The 10,684-nt window shown below is 43.3% G+C and overlaps 1 protein-coding gene across 1 annotated transcript in view; it reads left to right on the plus strand.

Moving 5' to 3' along the window:
• Positions 1-10,684, plus strand: part of Pi4k2a (phosphatidylinositol 4-kinase type 2 alpha) — a 33,703-nt gene that overhangs the window by 20,112 nt on the left and 2,907 nt on the right. Inside the window, exons 5-8 of the mRNA XM_031390343.1 lie at positions 4,667-4,728; positions 6,423-6,522; positions 7,258-7,391; positions 7,811-7,870. Coding sequence (XP_031246203.1) covers positions 4,667-4,728; positions 6,423-6,522; positions 7,258-7,391; positions 7,811-7,870 — 356 coding nt within the window. The remainder of the gene's footprint in view (positions 1-4,666; positions 4,729-6,422; positions 6,523-7,257; positions 7,392-7,810; positions 7,871-10,684) is intronic.

Raw genomic sequence — 10,684 nt, forward strand, 5'->3', positions numbered from 1 at the left:
AACCAAAAAAAGACAAAAACAAAAAATTCTATGGGTCTGGGCTTGGTGGTGCAACTCTCTAATCCTCATTCTTGGAATCTAAAGCAGGAGGATTGTAAGTTCAAGGGTAGCATGTGTGATGCAACATGCTGTCTCAAAAAAATAAGATTAATTCCAGTGCCAGCAAGATGACTTAGTCAGTAAAGGCACTTGCTTCTAACTATGATAACCTGAGTTCAATCTTCAGGACCTACGTGTTAAAGGAGGAATTGACTCCTGCAAGTTATCCTATGACCTCCGCAAATGTGCCATGGCATGTGACCCACTTCCCTTTTTTTTTTTTGGTTTCTTGAGACAAGGTTTCTCTGTGTAGTCCTGGTAGACCAGGCTGGCCTCGAACTCAGAAATCTACCTGCCTCTGCCTCCCAAGTGCTGGGAATAAAGGCATACACCATCACTGCCCGGCTCTAATTTTTAAAACACAATTAAAAACTTTTTGAGACTCAGTTGGTCTCCCTACCACCCTTGGCTGGTCTGGAGCTTGCTTGCTATGTAGACAAGGCTGGTCTTGAACTCATAGAGATCTGTCTTCTTCAGTTCTCACCCCATGTACTGCGATTCCTTTGGAGTTTGAAGTACAGCTTATGTAGGTCAGTGGCAAAATATTTGCTTAGCATACACAAGGCTCCAGGTTCAATACCCAGCAGAACTCTTGTTCCTGAATCTTTTTTTAAAAAAGATTTATTTATTTATTTTATGTGTATGAGTACACTGTAGCTGTACAGATGGCCGTGAGCCATCATGTGGCTGCTGGGAACTGAACTCAGGACCTCTGCTTGCTCCAGTCCTGCTTGCTCCAGTCCTGCTCTCTCCAGCATAATACACTGTAGCTGTCTTCAGACACACCAGAAAAGGGCTTTAGATCTCATTACGGATGGTTGTGAGCCACCATGTGGTTTCTGGGATTTGAACTCAGGACCTTCAGAAGAGCAGTCAGTGCTCTTACCTGCTGAGCCATCTTGCCAGCCCCTTGTTCCTGAATCTTAATAGTTTATCTGCTTTACTAATAATCTCTGTTCCATATGTGCTTTCTTTAATGGTCATAAACACATTTTTATTACATTGATTTATTTATGGAGATGGGAGGAGTCATGTCTGCCATAGTCCATGTATGAGGTAAGAGGATAGTTCAGGAGTCAGCTCTCATATTCTACCTTGTGGGTACTGGGGTTGAATTTAGGTGATAAGGTGCTGTTACCTGCTGAACCAACTCAGTGTTACCCACCCCAACCATACAACATATAGATTTTTTCTTGAACCATCTTCAGTTAAAGATGTATTGCCTCTTTATCCCTTAGTATTTCCTAAATACAAGGATATTCTCTTATATAACAATAGTACAACTATAAAACATTTAAATGTGCTGTTATCTTATCTGTACACTGAATTCATTTGGTTTTCGACAGCTTGCTTTATAATATTTTCATTGTGAAATAAAGTTTTGGATCTTAAATGGCTGTGTAGCACGGGGCTGTAGTCCAGGGGAGGTAGAGGCAGGGGAAAATCTTTGGCTATGTAGCCAGTTGGAGGACAGTGGTAGATTGTAAATAAGATGTTTGGACCACTAGCTTTGTCTGGTTGTTATCTCTTACTTCTCCTTCAGTCTGGAACAGTTCTCAGTCTAGCATAACATCAGCATTTGGAAGAATGTCATTTGGAAGGCCAGTGATTGTTTTGCTTGTCTGTTTTAGAACACACTTGAGCTTAGTGTGTCGTCAGTTCCTCACAATTAGCTTAAATTAAGCATGTTTTAGCAGGAGTGTCACAGAAGGGGCATTAGGTTCTTAGAGCAGCATCAGGAAAGCACGTCCTATTCCATTATTGATTCTAATTTTGGTAACTTGATTGTCTCTTGGATTTTCTCTATTGTACAGTTTATTCGTACTTGGTGTGGGAATGTCTTTTTACATAAGTGGTAGAAGATAGAACCTAGAGAACAGAAGTTTAGCTCACCGGTATCATGCCCTTGAAGTAAGGGGGCTTGGGACCCTGGTCCCTTCTTTTGTTTCCTCCTGACCATCTTTACGTGAACATCCTCCTCCACCATATCCTCCTTACTATGTTCTGCTTCCCACAAACCCAAGGTAACAGGACCAGGGTACCTCAGGCTGAAACTGAACCAAACTGAATGTTTCCTCCTTATAAGCTGATATCTTTCACAGGCACTTTGCCATAGCAATGGGACATAAATACATAGACTTGTTTGTCTATTGAGATAGGGTCTCTTTATTGTAGCCCTGGCTGTCCTAGAACTCTGTATATCAGGCTGGCCTTGAACTCACAGAGGCTCACCTCTTTTTGCTGCCTGAGTACTGGGACTAAAGGTGTGCATCAGTCAGCCACATAATTTTTATTTAATATATTTACTCACTTTCTGTCCTTATTTATTTTGATGCTCAAATTGTCCCTAATTTGGCCAGTGTCCCTGTGCTCTTTTGATATGTGTGTGCTATAAGCACTTCCTTAATTCCTGGTGCAAGATGTTCTGGGTTCATCTTCTGGTTCCAAGCTGGAATTGCCATTTCTCTGAGGTTCCTCTTTTAGAAAAGGATGTATTTACAGCTATGGGAATTTATAAGTTCATATGAATACCTCCATTTTCATTCAGACACAGGTTCATTTTAGCCTTCTTTGATTTATAATTCCTTTCTGGATACAGACTGACCTAGGTCCCATTACAACTATTTACAATACAATAAATAAAATAATATAAATTTACTTTTTTCAAAAGATTTATTTATTATTATACCAAAGTACACTGTAGCTTCACATACACCAGAAGTGGGTGTCAGATCTCATAACAGATGGTTGTGAGTCACCATGTGGTTGCTGGGATTTTAACTCAGGACCTTCGGAAGAGCAGTCAGTGCTCTTAACTGTTGAGCCATCTCTCCAGCTCCCTAAATTTACTTATTTGTTTAATCCTTACAGCACAGAATTGCTAAAGAGAGGGAAAAAAATACTAGGTAGATTTGAGACTTTGTAAAAGCATTAGCCTTTCCCCAATAGCAGAATTATCTATTATTGTTTCCTTTCCTGCCACTTTGTTGCTTCATTTCTACTTCTTCTCCAAGCCTTTCTTCCCACTCCTCATTTTACTTTTTCTTTTTCTTTTTTTTTTTTTTTTTTTTTTGAGACAGCCTGTAGCCTGTGTGGCCATGAATGTTTGATCTTCCTGCCTCAAGCCTCATTAATGTCAGGATTATATGCATGTGACACTGTACTCAACTACCACAATACTTTGCCTACCTGAATATTTTATTCATAACGTGTGTGCATTCATCTTTTAAAGATCAACTTACCAGACTCAGTTATTCTCATTTTGACAAATCTTTTTGTTGCTTGTTTTGGGGATGGGGTTGCAGGGTGGCCTTTCCATAGCATATAGTCCAGACTGGTGTGGTGTAAACTCATAATCTTTCTGCCTCAGCTTCCTGAGTGGCTTTTCTCCACCCTTCTCCCTTTTGTTGTTGTTCGTTTCCTATCACGTCGTAGCCCTGACTGTCCTGGAACTTGCTGTGTAGCCTACACTGGCCTTGAACTCACAGTGACCCATCTCTCTCTGGGTCCCAAGTGATGGGATTAGAGGTGTGCTCCACCAGCCTGTATGGCTTGAATTCCAGTCGCCTTTAATTTTATTTTTTTCCCTGATGATTTAAGACAGTCATACTTAACCCAGGGTGACCTTGAGCTCCCAATCTTCCTGTCTTCACCTGAGTGATTACTGAGTGCTGCTACTTTTGGCCTGTATCTCCACTCCTGGCTATACCTTTTATCTTCTTGAAGGTACTAAATTTTTGTTTTGTTTTGTTTTTGTTTTTCGAGACAGGGTTTCTCTGTGTAGCCCTGGCTGGCCTGGAACTCACTCTGTAGACCAGGCTGGCCTTGAACTCAGAAATCCGCCTGCCTCTGTCTCCCAAGTGCTGAGGTTAAAGGCGTGTGCCACCACCGCCCAGCTTGGCCATTTAAAAGTCTATAGAAGATAAGTGCCCTGTTTGGAGGTGTTGCAGGTCTGCTTTTGTGGTCTCATCTCTGTTCTTTCTGGGTTTGTTTTTGTGCGTGGTTGGTTGTCAGATACTTTATCAGAGCTGTGAGGTGCTTGAGAGGCTCGGGTGGTATGCATCTTATGCGGAGTATAAAGTTCATGGAGGGCCAGCACCTACGTCAGATACTGAGGAGGGGCTTCTGTCCCTCCAAGATGGGCTCAAGAGCCACTGTCCCATTTCCCAGCCTTCCAGACACCTCTTCCCAGATCAGTGGGGGCTGCTGTAGGGACGGAAGCCATAGGATGGGATCCTTTCTGTGTGTGCTTTCTCTCCTGGACCAGCTCTTAGATTCCTTTCTTCCATCCCTCCTTCCTTCCCTTCCTTCCAAGACAGTGTTGTGGGGAGAACTAGGCTGGCCTTGAATTTATGATCCTCCTACCTCAGCCTCCTGAGTGCTGGGATTTTGACTCAGATTTTTATGATCGTGTTAAAATCGCCAATGCCTTTCAGAGATTTTAAAATATTTTATCCTGCCTTATAGTTGATCTCAGTTGGAGGGGTGGTCCACGCATCCCAAATGTTTAATCCATCATTTCTAAAGTCAGAGAAGTTATTTCTGCTAACTAAGTTTCTGTTTGCAGACCGGGGCAATGACAACTGGTTGATCAAATATGACTGTCCGATGGACAATTCTGGCTGTCGGGTAAGAGGTTGCTCCATATCAAAGAGGATGGGAAGAGTAACCCTCAAACTGTGGAAACACAGAATAGAGATTTAGGTCACAAAAGTTCAGAAGAGTCAGAGAAACCCAAGGATTTAAAGTTAATAGTTGGTATAGTTTCTTTCAATGTGTGCTTTAAGGAGCATCTTGCTGGGTGACATTCATTGGGATAGCATCAAGAAAAGGAGCAAGTTTGGAGCACATTACATGCCCATTCCCTTCTTTCCTTTGAGCTCCATGCTGCACCGTAGCACAGTAAAGGTCTGAGAAGTACCACACTGAGTGAGTCTGCCTGGTGTTGTTCACCCCAGTGGTTTCCGCCCTTTTAAGCTGTGGGGCACTTTCTTTTATTTTTACTTTTTTAACAGACAAATCAGACCCTACAAGTTTAGAAAATGTTTCAGTGTCTTTTTTCTTCTTTAAATTTTTTTCCCTTTGAAAATTGAATTCATGTGTACGAGTTTTTGCCTGTGCAGATGTCTGTGCACCATGTGTGCACCTGGTATCTGCAGAGGCCAGAAGCGTGCATCTGCTCGGTGGCTTTGAGCCACCATGTGGGTGTGGGGAATCAAACCTGTGTGCTCTGCAAGAGCAGCCAGTGCTTTCACCTCAAGCAGTCTCTGCTGCAATCCCTGCTCCTGTGATGGCAACACTGAGCCTGAGGAAAGCCTGGAGTCACATAGTGTTCCAGGTGTCGCCTGCCAAGGCTGCTGACCTCTCTAGTCTGTTCCTGGCCTTCTCTTCTCTTTATTTTCTTTTGTTTGTTTTATTTTTTCCAGACAGGGTTTCTCCTTGTAGCCCTGGCTGTCCTGGAACTAGCTCAGTAGACCAGGCTGGACTTGAACTCAGAGATCTGCCTGCCTCTGCCTCCTGAGTGCCAGCATTGAAGGTGTGCGCCACCATTGCCAGGCTTGTCCTTTTCATTTTTGTGTATCACTGAAGCATGATAGTTACCTTGTATAGAAACCAGCCACCTGCCATCTTGATTCTGTTTTCTCAATGGAAAATGGGGACATTGTTACCATTACAAGTGAAGTCATATCTGAGCTAGAGTCTACACTAAAAGACCTTGGCTGGCTGACAAACAAAATTGTCTTTCCTTCTATTCTCAAGTTTTACCTTAGGGTAATTTCCAACAATTTTTGTTTTTGTCATTATCCTACTAAGGACTCAGGCAAGTTCTATGTAAATAAATGTACATGCTCCAGAATAAGGAAGGACCTCTCCCAAGGTATATGGTGCATACTTGTAACACTAGCATTTAGGAGGTAGAGACCAGCCTGAGCAACATAGTAAGACTCTTGTCTCTGGAGTAAGGGGTGGGGTAAGAGGGAGAAATTCCAGAGAACCTTGAACAGACTCAGATGCTCAGACTCAAACCAGGTCCAGAAACCAGTAGAGGTTAGGTCTAGGAAAGCTAAAGGAGGGACTGAGATGGGCTGTCTTGCTGCTATTTATTTGTTTGCTTGTTTGCTTGTTTGTGTGTGTGTATTTGAGGCAGGGTCCCTCTATAGAGCCATGGCTGGTCTGGAACTTGTTATGTAGACCAGGCTAGCCTTGAACTCAGATCCTCCTGCCTCTGCCTCCTGAGTGCTGGAATTAAAGTTATGTATCAGCCCCACCCTCCCTTCTTCCTGCTATTTTAAACGGCCTGAGCAAGTCTCTTTATTCTGCAGGACACAGATTGGGTGATGGTGAGGGAACCTGTTATCAAGGTGGCTGCCATCGACAATGGGCTAGCTTTCCCACTGAAGCATCCTGACTCCTGGAGGGCATGTAAGTTTAAGAGCACTGGGTTTTGCTCTGTTCCATGCTGTAGTAGGATCAACCTAAGAATTCATGAAATACTGGAGCTTCAGGCATTTATACAGTAGCCAGCAGCATATAGCAACCATTCCATAGTATAAGCAATTTTAATTTTTACCATTTATTATTTCCACTAGAAGTATACGGGTAGACGCATATGGGCTGGGTGTAGAACATGTGTAAAGCCCCTGGGTTCCATATCTAATTCTTTCAAAGTAAATGAATCATCATAAAGATGTTTTTTCCCATTTTCACTTTGCATTCAAACTCATCTTTTCATATTTTATTTCACTTGGTTTTCTGCAGATAAATTGGTGTCAGTGCCCTATCTTCCTTGTTTTATTCCATACCCCATTATAACTGAGAATCTTTAAGGATGGGCAGAGTCACTAGCCCTCTTTGTAGTGCTGGGCTTCATCTTCAGGACCATCTGAAAGTCTAGCAAGAAGTTGCATCTGGATAGGCCTGTTTGTAGAAGGGCATATGTCACGTGGGAAAGAACTCAAGATTAGGCAGCTCTGGGTGTGACGCCTGAGTCCTGAGTTTACTAGTCCTGCAGTCTTAGGGTCAGCAACTCTTGAATGTGGATTTTGTTGGTGATGTGTTTCAGGGGAGAGTTGTTTTGTTTTTAGGATACCCCTGATAGAAGGCCCAGGATAGGGCTTTTCCAGCACCAGCTTTGCTGTGCGCCTTTTCTCTTTTCAGATCCTTTTTACTGGGCCTGGTTGCCTCAGGCGAAAGTCCCATTCTCTCAGGAGATCAAAGATTTGATTCTTCCAAAGATTTCAGACCCGAACTTCGTCAAGGATTTGGAGGAGGACCTGTATGAACTCTTCAAGGTCGGCCAAGAAGGATATTGTCTTACACCATTCTCACTTGAGTTAGCCAGAAGAGCAAGGTTACTACTACATACCAGCTGGAGCTGGTTTTAGAGGGATTGAAAGAAGTGGCAGCCCTGGTGATACAATGGTGTAACTCAGTTTTCAGAGTGCTTACTTAGCATACAGAGAGCCCTGGTTCCATCTCTAGCACCACATGAAGCCTGTGTGCTGTAGTTCTCGACAGGGGGAGGCAGGAGGATCAAACAAATGTTCAGCGTTCTAAGTGGGACAGAAAGTAGTGTAATTACTTCCCAGCCCACTGCTTCCTTTCTGTGTACTGAGTAAACTACTCTTAGAAACTTAACTGGGAGAAAAAAATGGATTCCTGGGAGGCATTCACATAGTTCCGTCATCTCCTTTCTGCCCTTCTCTTGTAGAGAGATCCTGGGTTCGACAGGGGCCAGTTCCATAAGCAGATTGCTGTCATGAGAGGCCAGGTAAGCCTGAGACATCCTGCATTGTCTCTCTCTGTCTGGAAAGGTTGTTATATATGCTCATGTTGAGCAGATCCAGCAGGATTGTTTGGCACCCTTTTAACTGTGTGCCATATATAATTATGACTCTGCCCTAAAATACAGGACAGAAAAGCCTTCTGCAGTCTCCTCCTCCCTTTTCCACAGTGTTGATACCAGGGTTTGCTCAAGTACTCACCAAGTGTTTAGCCCTGTACTAGTTGCTGTGTGCATTATTGGTAAATAACCAGCACACTGGCCTTGAATTCTCAAGGCTACATGCCTCACTCAGGGCCTGATAATTGGGCAGATCACACCAGTTACAGGTTCTGTGATGCTTGGGTAAGAGTCTGTATTTTCTTGCTCATAAAATAGGGTAGTAACTCTACCTTGCTCTGTTGCAGAAAGTGCATAAGAGCATGCATTGTAAGCAATAAGTAAAAATACTGTGAGGCACGTGGTAAGCATGCAGATACTTACCATAGTTTATAGTTTTGTTGTTTGAAGTACACGTATTCTTCCTTTCTATTTCACCTTCAGAGGGAACTATAGAAACCGGGAATTGTCAAAACAGTGTAGACCCAAGCATGGTGGTGCACATCTATATTTCTAGCACTCAGGAGGCAGAGGCAGTTGGATCTCTGTGAATTTGCGGCCAGCCTGGTCTACATAGTGAGCTCCAAGGCAGACAGAGCTGTGTAGTTAGACCCTATCTCAGAGCTGTGTAGTTAGAGCCTATCTCAAAGAGCTGTGTAGTTAGACCCTATCTCAGAGCTGTGTAGTTAGACCCTATCTCAAAGAGCTGTGTAGTTAGACCCTATCTCAAAGAGCTGTGTAGTTAGACCCTATCTCAAAGACTAAGCAAAACTGTAGGTATTGGTGTCCTAAGTATCACTTAAGGAGAGCTCAGCAGTGAAGGATGAAACTGATGAGCACCTGGGTCCTGGTGCTCCCTGCCTGCCTATGGGACCTACTGACTCTCTTCTTTCCTCTCATGGACTTGCTTCAGGATATTATAATTAGATATATTTTTGGAAATAATGTAAATAGAAAGGTCAGCTTCTTGAATTTTTTTTTCTTTTTTTTTTTTAATACATGACAGGGTTTCTCTGTGTAACAGCCCTGGCTGTCTTGGAACTTGATTTGTGTACTAGGCTGGTCTCAAACTCACACAGATCCACTTGCCTCTGTCTCCTGAGTGTTGGGACTAAAGGCATGTGCCACCATGCCCAGCTTCTTTTTTTTTTTTTTTTTTTGGTTTTTCGAAACAGAGTTTCTCTGTGTGGCCCTGGCTGTCCTGGAACTCACTCTGTAGACCAGACTGGCCTTGAACTCTGAAATCCACCTGCCTCTGCCTCCCAAGTGCTGGGATTAAAGGCGTGCACCACTATTGCCCGGCTCAAATCTTTTTCCTCTTTGAGATAGGTTGTTGTATAGCCCATCTGGACCTAAAGTTATTATGTAGCCCAAAACTCTTGATCATCCTGACACCATCTCCCAAGTGCTAAGAGATGACAGGCGTGTGACTAGAATTATCTTACTAACTTGAATCTTCAAAGAATGTATTAGTCTTTCTACCACAAGTATATATTTACTCTTCCTACCATTTAGCTAAAGTCTCCGAAAGAGCACCTTTGGGCTTGTTGAGATCATTTTCCTTGGAAATGGGATAGGCAAGACCTTTTAAGAGCTGTCATTTATTAATCTGTCTAAATACCAATATTCTGCTTTTCTAAACAAGGCAAGGGCCCCAGTGAGGCTGGCTTAACTTTTAGAAAGCTACATTGTAGATTCTGGTATTACAGGCCTCAGCAGAAAGGAACTGTCTTGCTTCCTAAAAGAATCCAGGTGTGCCATACCCTCATCCATACCATAACCTCTTCTCCAGTCATTTTTCATCTCAGTCTCTTGACAACACCATAGCAGGCTTCCCACTATACCTAATTAGGATTGTCATCTATCTAGGTAGGGGTAAAGCTAGGGGTGGGCGAATGGCCGGTGAATTTTTACCTTTCTCTCTACCTTGTGTTCTTAATGTCTTTAGAGCAGCTTTTGCAGCAGGTTGCTATACAAGCAAAGGCAGCATTGGTTCAAGTGTAGGAATTGCAATTTGATTGCATACTCGGAGAAACTTACAAGGAACCCAGCAGAGTGGTCTGACTTTGTGTCACTTGTTTTGAAACTTTTTGGATCAGTTGATGGACCTGTGGGTAAATAATCATAGGGTGGGGTTGTGTTGTAGCCTCCTGACTCAGGTAACCATAGTTTGCTTAGTCACACACACTCAGCCAATTTACCTACCCTTCAGAATGACAGGGCCAGCCAGCCATGTTGATACTCTGATGCTTTGGGAGGCTGGGGTGGGGAAGGCTCAGCTGAAGAGCACCTGCCTGGTGCACATGAAGCTTGGGCTCTGGACCCCAGCACCAGAGGATTCCAAGCTCAAAGGGGATTCTGCTCAGCTTTCCCTATGATTATTCCACATCCCAACCCCATGGCCAAGCAGTCTGTCTCTCTGAGTGCTCTCCACCTCTCAGGTCATATTTCTATTTCTGTCATCTTAACTATTTGTTTCCATTTCAGATTATAATTTCTTCTTCTTTTACTTGTTTCTTTTAAGGCAGGGAGATATACCATATTGTCCAGGCTGGGCTCAGATTCTTGACCCCCTGCCTTACACAGACACAGTTTTTAAAAATTGTTAATGGCACACACCTTTAATCCCAGCACCTGGGAGGCAGAGGCGGGCAGATTTCTGAGTTCGAGGCCAGCCTGGTCTATAGAGTGAGTTCCAGGACA

The sequence above is a fragment of the Mastomys coucha genome, unplaced genomic scaffold (assembly GCF_008632895.1).
Source record: "Mastomys coucha isolate ucsf_1 unplaced genomic scaffold, UCSF_Mcou_1 pScaffold21, whole genome shotgun sequence".
Lineage (NCBI taxonomy): Eukaryota > Metazoa > Chordata > Mammalia > Rodentia > Muridae > Mastomys > Mastomys coucha.